This window comes from Embiotoca jacksoni, unplaced genomic scaffold (genome assembly GCF_022577435.1).
Source record: "Embiotoca jacksoni isolate LCO1_2020_lvr unplaced genomic scaffold, fEmbJac1.0.p SCAF_116, whole genome shotgun sequence".
Taxonomy (NCBI): Eukaryota; Metazoa; Chordata; class Actinopteri; family Embiotocidae; genus Embiotoca; species Embiotoca jacksoni.
This window is the reverse complement of record NW_027185248.1, coordinates 261,098-275,967: the sequence shown is the minus strand read 5'-3', so window position 1 is coordinate 275,967 and position 14,870 is coordinate 261,098. Positions and strand designations below refer to the sequence as shown.

General features: G+C 47.6%; 2 protein-coding genes and 1 pseudogene across 2 annotated transcripts in view; 1 reads left to right on the top strand and 2 right to left on the bottom strand.

Moving 5' to 3' along the window:
- LOC138194862 (snaclec 5-like) overlaps nucleotides 1–14,870 on the bottom strand; it is a 31,432-nt gene that overhangs the window by 12,394 nt on the left and 4,168 nt on the right. The window lies entirely within an intron of this gene.
- Nucleotides 946–12,056, bottom strand: LOC138194860 (nardilysin-like; annotated as a pseudogene).
- Nucleotides 13,074–14,391, top strand: LOC138194865 (neoverrucotoxin subunit alpha-like). Its single transcript, XM_069143884.1, has one exon. The coding sequence runs from the start codon at nucleotides 13,226–13,228 to the stop codon at nucleotides 13,868–13,870; it is 645 nt and encodes a 214-aa protein (XP_068999985.1). The 5' UTR covers nucleotides 13,074–13,225; the 3' UTR covers nucleotides 13,871–14,391.

The following is a 14,870-nucleotide window of genomic DNA, read 5'->3' as shown; positions in this document are numbered from 1 at the left end:
TGATGTCGATGTGATCAACCAGCTCGACGAAGCACGTGAAAGTATGAAATATGTCATTTCCTGTTGCCAGCAGGGGGCGCTATGACCATGAGCGAATATTACCATACAGGTGTCTTCAGGGTGGGACTGTTGTCAAAGATGTAACGTTTGAGGAAGATCGGAATATGTACATAAAAGTTACAGTCACTTGTAGTTTCATGGCGAGACGCTCAAAATGGCGTCTCAGTGAGAAAAAGCAGAATTTGAATTCCTTGAAAAACAAAAGGGCTTTCGCACCATTCGGTTCTCGGGTCCTAATTATTAATAAGTCTGTATGATGATGGTGTGAAACTGAAATCAGAGAAAGCTGAAGCCTCAAATATTCAAAATAATTCTGCTGTTCAAACATTAAAATATTCAAATCCATTTAAATCATTTGTGATGTTTTCATTTTGTTGTGTTCAATAAAGTTGGAGAAAAAAACAACAACAACAGGTGAAGTGATGATTGATGAACTGCTATCAGCTGTTGTCTTGATGACATCACAGGAAGTTCAGTTTTCTGAGTTTCGCTGCTGAAGGCCAACAGGTCAGTTGTTTTATTTCTTCCTGCCCGTTTCCAGCTGCTCCGGTTGGTTCCTCCTGTTTCCTGTTAACCGCTGGGTTTTATCCAAGTTAAATCAGGTCGCTTTAAAACAATTGATGTTGTTTTTGAAGTTTTTCTAGAATCTTCTAAACATCTTCCGACTGTCTTCATCAAATAATCTTCAATTCGGATAAAAATAAAATGATTTTTCACTTCTTTCCGAACCAAAACAAAGATGGCGGCCGGCCGGTGACCCGGATTTTCTTTATTTAATAAGCTTCAGGTCAAACCGAGCATCTTCAGCTGTGAAGCTGAAAGTAAACATATCTGTTATCTTAAATTCTGTTTTTAATGAAAACAGTGAAAAATAAAGACGTCAGAAACTCTTTAAATGTTTTTATTGATATTTACTGACATAATATTCCTGAACTGAAACATGTATGTCGTTTCTTAAAGTGATCACATGACTGCAGAACATCCAGAGTCCACATGTTTATTTCCACGTCTGTCCTCATGAATAGACTCGTACAGGACGAACACGTTAAAATCATCGTTATGTTTCCTTGGTAACAGACGAGCCCGAGGTCTTCACGCTGCGTTCACGTCCCCCGGGAACCGACAGTGTTTCCATGTTAAAAGGCTGTCGGAGCATCAGGAGGCCATTAATGTACTTTTTTGTGTAACTGTAGTTTTGTGTGTGATTGTAGTTTTTTTGTGTGACTGTAATTTTCTGTGACTGTAGTTTTGTGTGTGTGATTGTAGTTTTGTGTGTGTGATTGTAGTTTTGTGTGTGTGGTTGTAGTTTTGTGTGTGTGATTGTAGTTTTGTGTGTGTGATTGTAGTTTTTTGTGTGACTGTAATTTTCTGTGACTGTAGTTTTGTGTGTGTGATTGTAGTTTTGTGTGTGTGATTGTAGTTTTGTGTGTTTGATTGTAGTTTTCTGTGTGTATGATTGTAGTTTTCTGTGTGTGATTGTAGTTTTGTGTGTGTGATTGTAGTTTTGTGTGTGTGATTGTAGTTTTCTGTGTGTGATTGTAGTTTTGTGTGTGTGGTTGTAGTTTTGTGTGTGTGATTGTAGTTTTGTGTGTATGATTGTAGTTTTCTGTGTGTGATTGTAGTTTTGTGTGTGTGATTGTAGTTTTGTGTGTGTGATTGTAGTTTTGTGTGTATGATTGTAGTTTTGTGTGTGTGATTGTAGTTTTGTGTGTGTGATTGTAGTTTTGTGTGTGTGATTGTAGTTTTGTGTGTGTGGTTGTAGTTTTGTGTGTGTGATTGTAGTTTTGTGTGTATGATTGTAGTTTTGTGTGTGTGGTTGTAGTTTTGTGTGTGTGGTTGTAGTTTTGTGTCATTTTATTTACAGAGCTTCTGTTCCCACAGGAAGTGAACGCAACATTCACACAGTAGAAGAAGAAACCACAGGAGTTTTCCTCAGTGCTGGATGTTGCTGTGGTTACTTCACTGTCTCTGCCAGACAGCCAATCAGGAGGCAGTGGGTGGGGCCTAGCTGAGGATCTTGTGGTAGGGGTGGAGGGGAAGGGAGGAGGTAAACGCTCTGATGTCAGTGATGACTGTGGCGTCCTGGAGTGACGGCGATGAGGTCGGCAGGAAGGTCAGCTCGCTCACTTCACCGTAGGCTGAGGAGGGGGCGGAGCTTTCCGGGCTGCTGGCGGCGCTCTGATCGGGGGGGTCGTTTTCCTCCACCCCGAAACCAACCACCTGACAGGAAACAGGAAGTTCAGTGTGTTTGTCTTTTATTTTGAAAAGTGTAAAAAGTTCTACATGGCGGTGATGGTGAGGGGGCGGAGCCTCAATGAAACACTCACGTGAACACTGAGCTTCCTGCTGCTGCTGTTTCGGTGCTGCAGGAACCAGAAGACCAGATCGTCCTGAGAGAACGTCTTCAGAGCCTCGATCTGCAACACACACACACCTGTTTACCACCTGTTTACCTGTTTACCACCTGTTTACTGGCTGTTCACCTGTTTACCACCTGTTTACCACCTGTTCACCTGTTTACCACCTGTTTACTGGCTGTTCACCTGTTTACCACCTGTTTACCACCTGTTTACCACCTGTTTACCACCTGTTCACCTGTTTACCACCTGTTTACTGGCTGTTCACCTGTTTACCTGTTTACCACCTGTTCACCAGCTGTTTACCGGCTGTTCACCACCTGTTTACCACCTGTTTACCGGCTGTTCACCGGCTGTTCACCACCTGTTTACCGGCTGTTCACCACCTGTTTACCACCTGTTTACTGGCTGTTCACCTGTTTACCACCTGTTTACCACCTGTTTACTGGCTGTTCACCTGTCTACCACCTGTTTACCACCTGTTCACCAGCTGTTTACTGGCTGTTCACCACCTGTTTACCGGCTGTTCACCGGCTGTTCACCACCTGTTTACCACCTGTTCACCAGCTGTTTACTGGCTGTTCACCACCTGTTTACCGGCTGTTTACCGGCTGTTCACCACCTGTTTACCACCTGTTTACCGGCTGTTTACTGGCTGTTCACCGGCTGTTTACCACCTGTTCACCAGCTGTTTACTGGCTGTTCACCACCTGTTTACTGGCTGTTCACCACCTGTTTACTGGCTGTTCACCACCTGTTTACCGGCTGTTTACTGGCTGTTCACCACCTGTTCACCAGCTGTTTACCAGCTGTTCACCACCTGTTTACCACCTGTTCACCAGCTGTTTACTGGCTGTTCACCACCTGTTTACCACCTGTTTACCAGCTGTTCACCTGTTTACAGATCATGTGTATTGATCATGTTGTGTGTTGATCACGTTGTGTTGATCACGTTGTGTTGATCACGTTGTGTTGATCATGTGTATTGATCACGTTGTGTGTTGATCACGTTGTGTGTTGATCACGTTGTATATTGATCACGTTGTGTATTGATCACGTATATTGATCACGTTGTATATTGATCACGTTGTGTGTTGATCACGTTGTGTGTTGATCACGTATATTGATCACGTTGTATATTGATCACGTTGTGTGTTGATCACGTATATTGATCACGTGTATTGATCACGTTGTGTATTGATCACGTATATTGATCACGTTGTATATTGATCACGTTGTGTGTTGATCACGTTGTGTGTTGATCACGTATATTGATCACGTTGTATATTGATCACGTTGTGTGTTGATCACGTGTATTGATCACGTGTATTGATCACGTTGTATATTGATCACGTTGTGTGTTGATCACGTTGTGTGTTGATCACGTATATTGATCACGTTGTATATTGATCACGTTGTGTGTTGATCACGTGTATTGATCACGTTGTATATTGATCACGTTGTGTGTTGATCACGTGTATTGATCACGTATATTGATCACGTGTATTGATCACGTTGTGTGTTGATCACGTGTATTGATCACGTTGTATATTGATCACGTGTATTGATCACGTATATTGATCACGTTGTATATTGATCACGTTGTGTGTTGATCACGTGTATTGATCACGTTGTATATTGATCACGTGTATTGATCACGTATATTGATCACGTTGTATATTGATCACGTTGTGTATTGATCACGTTGTGTATTGATCACGTTGTGTATTGATCAGTGTGATCTGTGCAGGAACACGCGTGTGCGTCACCTCCTTGCTGAGCCGGTCGAAGACGTACTGCTGCGTGACGACCTCAAACCAGTTGCGGTCCACCTCCTCTCCTAGGTGAGCGTCCTCGCACTCCTTCAGCTTGATGAGCGCCGTCACCTGGGTCCTAAAGGCCTCCTGGTTCAGGGCTGCCAGACGCTCCCCGAAGCTCAGCAGGAACTCCTCGATCTTCGCCTCCACCAGCTCCGAGCTGCGAGCGCAGGAACGCGTGTTAATGGCTCGGCGGATCGGCCGCCGTTCGGAAACCACAGGTAAACTCACCTGAACTTGGTGGCCTGTGTTTCCACGGTGACGGAGAATCCCAGCACCCCCGAGGTGTTCCTGCAGGTCGGGTACACCTGGTACCTGCAGGTCAGGAGATCACATTCAGACTAAAGTCAGTCAAAGAGATCCTGCTGGCTGCAGCAGAGGGAGGCAGCCTGCAAAGGAACAGCCTGTTTTAACACCTGTGATGTCACCCGTGATGTCACCTGTGATGTCACCATGTGTGTCTCTGCTGTGTCCTTAGCGTGTGTTCCTTATAGTGAAACTCACCCCAGAGTCTCCTTCGTCCTCAGGAAGTCGAAGCAGGGCTCCTCCATGTGCATCTGACACACACACACACACACACACACACCGTTACCATGGTTACAGGTGTTCTTCAGGCTCATGTTAAAGGCTCACTGTCCCTCTGCTTGTTGACTAACATCCTGTTTCCTGTCAGGGTTACCATGGAGACCGTGAACTGATCTTGATGACAGACAAGTGTGACGGACAGGTGTGTGTGACACTCACCACCATCAGCTCCATCAGGGCGTGTTCTCTCAGCTGTTTCAGCCCCGACTGCAACACAGGACAGGAAACACGTGTCAGTGTTTACACGCCACATCACGCGGCAGAGAAGAGCTGAGTTGGCAGTCCGTCACTCTGATCGCTACCTGGTAGTAGACGGTGACCTCAGAGTTGGCGTCTCCTTTGTTCAGAGATTTGATTTTACAGAGATGATGTTTCTGAGGAAGCTCCACAACCCGGAACAACACGGGGGCCTCTGCTGGCAGAGGCTGGAACTGCAGCTTCCTGCACACACACACACACACACACACACACACACACACACACACACACACACACACACACACACACACACACAGAGACACACACACAATCACACACACAGAGACACACACAATCACACACAGAGACACTGGTCTGAACTGGACTCATGAATCGGTGTTTGTCCGATCAGATGATGTGTCGTCATGGCAACAGATACTCACTCAGTGAAGTAGTTCAGGAACTGTCTGGACTCCTGGTGGAGGAAACAGATGGATGATCAATCAATATCAACATCACTGTTCCACGGTTCCGATGGTAACCACGGTAACCTTTATTCTACTGAAGCTTTTAGGTGGAACCTTTCCTCATCATCTCCTGAAAACCAGCTGTACCCTGATTATTATGGGATGTTTTTTGTATTAATGAGATAGACTGACATCACTCATTCAGAGCAAACACAATGTGTTCTGAGTCGCTCTCTCTGTGTGTGTGTGTGTGTGTGTGTGTGTGTGTGTGTGTGTGTGTGTGTGTGTCTCTCTGTGTGTGTGTGTGTGTGTGTGTGTGTGTGTGTGTGTGTGTCTCTCTCTCTGTGTGTGTGTGTCTCTCTCTGTGTGTGTGTGTGTGTGTGTGTGTGTGTGTGTGTGTGTGTGTGTGTGTGTGTGTGTGTGTGTGTGTGTGTGTGTGTGTGTGTGTCTAACCGTGCTGGTGAAGTTCCCCTGCACCAGCCCCTCAGTGTAAAGCTCCGCCTTCAGCTCGGTGACGAAGGTCATGAGGTCGAGGACGGTGAGTCCTTTAGTGACGGCCTGATGTTTCTGGATGACGGACCAGCGGCAGTGTTCCAGGATCAGCAGCCGCACGTCTCTGAACACAGTACAAGTACACACTGATCTCTGAACACAGTACAAGTACACACTGATCTCTGAGTGTGTATCACTCGGTGTGTGTCCTCCGTACTTGCCCAGCCGGTCCGGCTTGATGAGGATGTTGAAGTAGGTTTTCTTCAGCTGCTCTGAGAACATGTTGAAGACCCCCGGATCAGCGCTGAAGTCTGCAAGCTGATCCACGATGAGCCTCAGCAGCAGCTGGAAGGAGGTAGAATCACTCATCAATACTGGATCAATACTGGATCAATACTGATCAATACTGGATCAATACTCATCAATACTGGATCAATACTGATCAATACTGGATCAATAATGATCAATACTGGATCAATACTCATCAATACTGGATCAATACTGATCAATACTGGATCAATACTCATCAATACTGGATCAATACTGATCAAAACTGATCAATACTGGATCAATACTCATCAATACTGGATCAATACTGGATCAATAATGATCAATACTGGATCAATACTCATCAATACTGGATCAATACTGATCAATACTGGATCAATAATGATCAATACTGGATCAATACTGGATCAATACTCATCAATACTGGATCAATACTGATCAATACTGGATCAATACTCATCAATACTGGATCAATACTGGATCAATAATGATCAATACTGGATCAATAATGATCAATACTGGATCAATACTGATCAATACTGGATCAATAATGATTAATACTGGATCAATACTGGATCAATACTGATCAAAACTGATCAATACTGATCAATACTGGATCAATACTGGATCAATACTGATCAATACTGGATCAATACTGGATCAATACTGGATCAATACTGATCAAAACTGATCAATACTGGATCAATACTCATTAATACTGATCAATACTGGATCAATACTGAATCAATACGGATCAATACTAGGTAGACGTATCAGTTATTGATCTGTCTGTCTCTGTCCCAGTATGTGCCAGCGTGTCCCAGCATGTCCCAATGTGTCCCAGTGTGTCCCAGTGTGTTCCAATGTGTCCCAGTGTGTCCCAGCATGTCCCAATGTGTCCCAGTGTGTCCCAGTGTGTTCCAATGTGTCCCAGTGTGTCCCAGTATGTCCCAATGTGTCCCAGTGTGTCCCAGTGTGTCCCAGCGTGTCCCAGCATGTCCCAATGTGTCCCAGTGTGTCCCAGTGTGTTCCAGTGTGTCCCAGCGTGTCCCAGCATGTCCCAATGTGTCCCAGTGTGTCCCAGTGTGTCCCAGCATGTCCCAGTATGTCCCAATGTGTCCCAGTGTGTCCCAGTGTGTCCCAGCGTGTCCCAGCATGTCCCAATGTGTCCCAGTGTGTCCCAGTGTGTTCCAATGTGTCCCAGTGTGTCCCAGTATGTCCCAGTGTGTCCCAATGTGTCCCAGTGTGTCCCAATGTGTCACCGTATGTCCCATAGTGTCCCAGTGTGTCCCAGTATGTCCCAGCGTGTCCCAATGTTTCCCAGCGTGTCCTGACCGGCAGCTTGTGGTTGAAGCCCTTCAGTCGGACCACCAGTCCGTGTTCTGCGGCCACCAGTTTGTACTCCAGCTGGGCCACGTCGGCCTCGTAGGCGGTTCTGCCAGGTTGTGGGCGAGGATGTTGACGAAGAGGTCGAACAGAACCAGACTGAGGAAGAAGAGAAGCTGCATGTTCCTCATGTCAACACGAGTTCTGGAGGTTCTGTTTGAAGCTACATGCAGCTGTGGTCAGTACCACTGAACTGTTACTGGTACTTAAAAAAAAAAAAATTCCTATTGGAAATATTATTTCATATTGTGTTCTGACACGTTTCAGTTTAATGATGCAGCCCACCTCAACCTCTGACCTGTGACCTCTGACCCCCAGCTGCTCTGCTTCACATCCCTGCACATAAACAGTTAGGTGGTGGTGCCGGTCCAGGTGAACCTGATGGGTGTCGGTGCTCTCTTACTTCTCTGGGCTCTTCTGGATCATCGGGGAGATCAGGTTGAAGCGGATGTAGGCTGGAACGCACACACACACACACACACACACACACACACACAGAGTCAGCAGAACTTCTACAACCGGACTTTAAACCAGTCTGTTAAACATGTGGAGGACAGTCGGCCATGTTTAAACATGTGACATGATGACCCCTGCTGAGTGTGACGTGTTGTCCAATCAGAGCTCACCTTTAGGGATCTTGAACTTGTTGTCCTTCTTGTACCACAGACAGCCTCGCTCGCTGCTCGCGATCCGGACAGGAACTTCCGTGTCAGGGCAGTCCGACATCTTCAGGGTGAAATCCGTCGCTACGGCAACAACAGGAAGAATCACTTTACTGAAGGTGACCTCTGACCTGAGTCACCTGATTCACCTGATTTACCTGATTCACTTGATTTACCTGATTCACTTGATTTACCTGATTCACCTGATTTACCTGATTCACCTGATTCACCTGATTCACCCGATTCACCTGTGTCACCTGATTTACCTGATTTACCTGATTCACCTGTGTCACCTGATTTACCTGATTCACCTGTGTCACCTGATTTACCTGATTCACCTGTGTCACCTGATTTACCTGATTCACCTGATTCACCCGATTCACCTGTGTCACCTGATTTACCTGATTCACCTGTGTCACCTGATTCACCTGATTCACCTGATTCACCCGATTCACCTGTGTCACCTGATTTACCTGATTCACCTGTGTCACCTGATTTACCTGATTTACCTGATTCACCTGTGTCACCTGATTTACCTGATTCACCTGTGTCACCTGATTTACCTGATTCACCTGTGTCACCTGATTTACCTGATTCACCTGTGTCACCTGATTTACCTGATTCACCTGATTTACCTGATTCACCTAAGTTAGGGGTTTACTTCCTGTATTCTAATGTCATATTTCACAGGTAGTTTACAGGTCCCAAGTGTGGTGTCATATGACCTGAACTCCTCCTACTGACCGATGAACTGGTTCTCAGCAGGAAGGTGGAGTTCAGGGTGGAGCTGGAAGTCTCCTCCCCAGCGCTGCCTCCACTCCTCTGGGATCTCTGAGCAGGTAAAACAAACACACCCACATGTGAAGGTCTGGCTGAGTCGGGTCCGGCCCGTTACCGGGTCAGTACACAGTGATCACATGATGGTTCTGGTGCGGTACCTTCGCTGCTGTAGCTGGTACCGAACCACCTCTCTCTCAGGGTACACACGCCCTCATTCTCCGGAGACAGAAGGAGCAGGTTGGATCTGTGGGGGGTCAGCAGGGAGAGGGGGGCGGAGATCACCTGGACACACACACACACACACAGATATATACACACACACACACACAGAGACACACAGAGATATATATACACACACACACACACACACAGAGACACACAGAGATATATATACACACACACACACACATACACACACACAGAGACACACAGAGATATATATACACACACACACACACATACACACACACAGAGACACACAGAGATATATATACACACACACGCACACACACACACAGAGATACACACACACACAAAGATATACACACACACACACACAGATATACACACACACACACACACAGAGATACACATACACACACACACAGAGATACACACACACACAAAGATATACACACACACACACACACACACAGATATACACACACACACACACACAGAGATACACATACACACACACACACAGATATACACACACACACACACACACACACACACACACACACAGAGATACACACACACACACACACACACACACACACACACACACACACAGAGATACACATACACACACACACACACACACACAGAGATACACACACACACACACACACACACACACACAGAGACACACTCACTAATCAATCACCTTTATACTCCAACCTAATCAATACTTCAACACCTCCTCTGATCAGAGTCCAGTCCAGAATCCTGGTCCTGGTCCTGGTTCTGGTTACCTGTGGGTCGAACTCGAACATCAGCTGGTCTCCGGTCAGGAAGTCCTCTTTGGGGAACAGCTGCATGTTCTCACAGATGTTCTCCACAAACTCGATGGGATCCGTCTGAGGAGGAGAGGCAGGGGGTGGAGCTTCAACTCCAACCAATCATGGTTCAGAACACGTGTCTGTAAACACGTGAACATGTGATGAACACGTGATGTGCTGCGGTACCTGCTCCTGATAGTGGAACTCGTTGGCTTCTATCTTCTGAATCTCCTCGTAGATCCTGAAAGAACAGCGATAGTTAGCGTTAGCATTAGCTGCAAAGATAGTTAGCGTTAGCTACAGGTCCATGTTGGAGGGTCAGCTGATGCTAACTGACCTCTGCTGGGGGCCGACGGCCTGCAGCATCTTCAGGTACTGGAACACCAGGTGGACAACCTGCAGACAGGAAGTACGGTGGCCTGGAGGGTCAAACACTGCACCATCACACAACATTACGGAGTGTGTGAGTGAGAGAGAGAGAGAGAGAGAGGGAGAGAGAGAGAGAGAGGGAGTGTGTGTATGTGTGTGTGTGTGTGTGTGTTTGTGTGTGTGAGTGTGTGTGTACCTGGTAGAAGTTCTGGTAGCCCTGGTCAGTGAGGGTGATGGAGATGGAGAAGATGGAGTAGGTGGTGTTCTGGTCGAAGCCCGTCTCACTGTTTCCTCCGAACAGAGCCAGAGCCCAGCACCTGAACACATGACCACCACGTGACCACCAGGTGACCACTAGGGGACCACCAGGGGACCACCAGGTGACCACCAGGGGACCATCACGTGACCACCACGTGACCACCAGGTGACCACTAGGGGACCACCAGGGGACCACCAGGGGACCATCACGTGACCACCAGGGGACCACCAGGGGACCACCAGGGGACCATCACGTGACCACCAGGGGACCACCAGGGGACCACCAGGGGACCATCACGTGACCACCAGGGGACCACTAGGGGACCACTAGGGGACCATCACGTGACCACCAGGTGACCATCACGTGACCACCAGGGGACCACCAGGTGACCACCAGGTGACCACCAGGTGACCATCACGTGACCACCAGGGGACCACCAGGTGACCACCAGGTGACCATCACGTGACCACCAGGGGACCACTAGGGGACCACTAGGGGACCATCACGTGACCACCAGGGGACCACCAGGTGACCACCAGGTGACCATCACGTGACCACCAGGGGACCACCAGGTGACCACCAGGGGACCATCACGTGACCACCAGGTGACCACTAGGGGACCACTAGGGGACCATCACGTGACCACCAGGGGACCACCAGGTGACCACCAGGTGACCATCACGTGACCACCAGGTGACCACCAGGTGACCATCACGTGACCACCAGGGGACCACTAGGGGACCACTAGGGGACCATCACGTGACCACCAGGGGACCACCAGGTGACCACCAGGTGACCATCACGTGACCACCAGGGGACCACCAGGTGACCACCAGGGGACCATCACGTGACCACCAGGTGACCATCACGTGACCACCAGGTGACCACCAGGGGACCACCAGGTGACCATCACGTGACCACCAGGTGACCAGCTGCAGGTTAATGACTGACCTGCGTCTCAGCAGCGACAGGATGCTGCCGGCTCCCTCGTGTCCGATCAGCCAGGAGATGTAGTGGAGCGGTTTCACTCTGACACACAACAAACACAGGTTGATCTGATGATGATGATGATGATGATGATGAGCAGCTGGTTCACCTGCTCTTCATCAACAGAACCAGAACATTCAGGCCCGTGTCCTCTGGTTCTGCTTCCAGAACTCACCGGTACTGCTTCCCCTGCGGTGGAACCGCCCAGCTGATGGTCAGAGCATGAACCTTCCTCACAGGAACCACTGGACACACAGGATCAATCATCCTGATCAGGTCAGCATCAGAGGAACACAACAACACACATAACACACACAACACAAACAATAACACACAAAACAACACAACAACACACATAACACAGTTTCTGTTTTCTACACAAACTGGTTCTGATGCAGAAGTTTCAGCTGCAATACCACCGAGGACCACTAGAGGTCGGCTCCAAAAAGCCTCACAGTGTGTGTGTGTGTGTGTGTGTGTGTGTGTGTGTGTGTGTGTGTGTGTGTGTGTGTGTGTGTGTGTGTGTGTGTGAAACGAGCCTTCCTCTTTCACCTCCTCCTTCTCTCAGCTTCCCTCAAAGACACCACCTGAACTTCATCTCTGTGATTCATGAGGTGAAACAGGAGCGGGCCTGTCCTGAAGGAACGTGGTCTGACAGGCCAGTCCAGTTTTTAGGGTGCGAAGCTCTGTTGTTTTTCCAAGGAATTATTTTTCTCTTTCCTTATTATTCTTACGTAAAGTGATTTTCCTTCTTAGAGGCTTTATCATATTCAAAAACTCATCAAAGTAGAAACACATTTGTCTCCCGGCGAAAAATTTCTAATTCTAGTGGAGTCGTGAGTGGGCGTGACCAAACGGCTCGAGAGCGCCCCCTACAGAGATGCCCCGGCGGCCACATTTACCTAAATTCACCAAATCCGGTGGACGCACAAAAAAGTTACATTGCACCGTTACGTCAACTGGACAGGAAGTCCACCATTTTGAATTTAGTCGCCATTTTGGGCGATTCTGACACGTTGTACTTTGTCGAACTCCTCCGAGGGATTTTGTCCGACCGACTTGAATTTCGGTTCTCTGGATAGAAAACATGTTTGGGATTAAAAGTTGTATAAATAATTCGTTTTCATCGATGTGTGTGCCCGTGAGAGGCGGCCATTTTGAGGTCTCGCCATGAAACTAGGAGTTGCTTTAAATCGTATGTACATGGACCGACCTTCTCCAAACATCACAGGTATGATAACAGCCCCGCCCTGAAGACCCCTGTGGGGGAATATTCTCTCATAGTCATAGCGCCCCCTGTTGGCCACTGGAAATGACACTTTTCATACTTTCACATTCTACGTCGAGCTGGTTGATCCCATGAACGTAAAGTCGGGTCACAACAACCTAAACATGTAGTTGATGATATATTGAGACGTTCGTTCGACTTTGTCAATGGGCGTCGCCGTGACGATGCGGCAAAGTTGGATGTCTCGCCGTGACACAGGAAGTTGGTGTTTAAGGTTTGAAACCTCATGAAATGTGTCACATACATCCGGCGTGGTGAGACGATACATCTGACGTGTTTTGCGAGTGGGCGTGGCCAAACGGCTCGCCAGCGCCCCCCGCTGGACCCAAACACAGCCAACAACCACGTCCTTCTGTCCGACGACAACAAGAAGGTGACATATGGAGAGGATCAAGGCTACCCTGACAACCCCGCGAGGTTTGGCAAACATCCTCAGGTGCTGTGCAGAGAGGGTCTGAGTGGACAGCATTACTGGGAGGTAGAGCGGAGTGACCTGTATGTTGAACACTTGGGTGTTGCTGTTGCATATAAAGGAATCGACAGGAAACAAGACAGTAAGGTCTCTGCATTTGGAAATAATGATTTGTCCTGGTACCATGGTCTCTGGTCTTTTCCCAAAGAGGATGGCACTGGGTACAACACTGGTTTAAGTGCATGGCATGAAAATAAAATGACCAGTCTCTGCTATGTTGGCTGGAAACGTGTTGGGGTTTATCTAAACTGGCCTGCTGGCACGCTGTCTTTCTACCAGGTGTGTTCTGACACACTGACTCACCTGTACACTTTCCGTAACCGGTTCTCTGAGCCGCTGTATCCGGCCTTCTGGCTTGCAAAGCCTGGTAACTACGTGACCTTGTGCCCGGTAGAATAAGACCAGACTGACTATCATGGCGTGAACGTTAGTCAGCAGTTGTTCATGAACGAGGCCTTTGAATGACTTTCTTTATTATTAAATGCTTCTTAACGCTTCACAACCCAACTTCATCTCCACTGGTCTCATCTCGCGCTCTTTAATCCGCTCGTCTGATCTGATCAAACTGGGACAGCATCAGCTGGTTCTGTTTATACTCGTACACGTATGTGTTGGATGATTTGATTGTTGTATAACGTTGATGAGGCAGATCAGGGTTTAAACTTCTCGAAATGCTTTAAGATAAACTGTCTGTAAACACACGTCGCTGACAGAAATATTTCCTTTACCATCTTTATCGGCTCATTAATGTGTAACTGGTTTATGTTTAAAATATAATGAATATTGTGATGGATTTATCTAGAAAATGTTAAACATGAGGGTGCATTTATTCTGGGAAAGTTGGGATAAAACAACAGATAGAAGTTGTTCAGTTGCTGTAACTCTTCTCATGTTAAACACTCAATAAAGTGAAAGCCTGATTTGAACACACTGAAGCTGTTTAATTATTTCACGTTGTTTAAACGGAGCACTATGAAGCAAATATTGTGTGAAAAAGAAAATCATTAATTCAGCTTGAGTTCATTGATGTTAGGTTAGGTTAGGTAGTTACTTTATTAATGCCCGAGGGGAAATTTTTTCGCTACCTCCTTCCTGTCTCCTGCTGACCTCCTGCTGACCTCCTTCCTGTCTCCTGCTGACCTCCTCCCTGTCTCCTGCTGTCCTCCTGCTGACCTCCTTCCTGTCTCCTGCTGACCTCCTCCCTGTCTCCTGCTGTCCTCCTGTTGACCTTCTTCCTGTCTCCTGCTAACCTCCTCCCTGTCTCCTGCTGACCTCCTCGCTGTCTCCGGCTGACCTCCTCCCTGTCTCCTGCTGTCCTCCTGCTGACCTTCTTCCTGTCTCCTGCTAACCTCCTCCCTGTCTCCTGCTGACCTCCTCGCTGTCTCCGGCTGACCTCCTC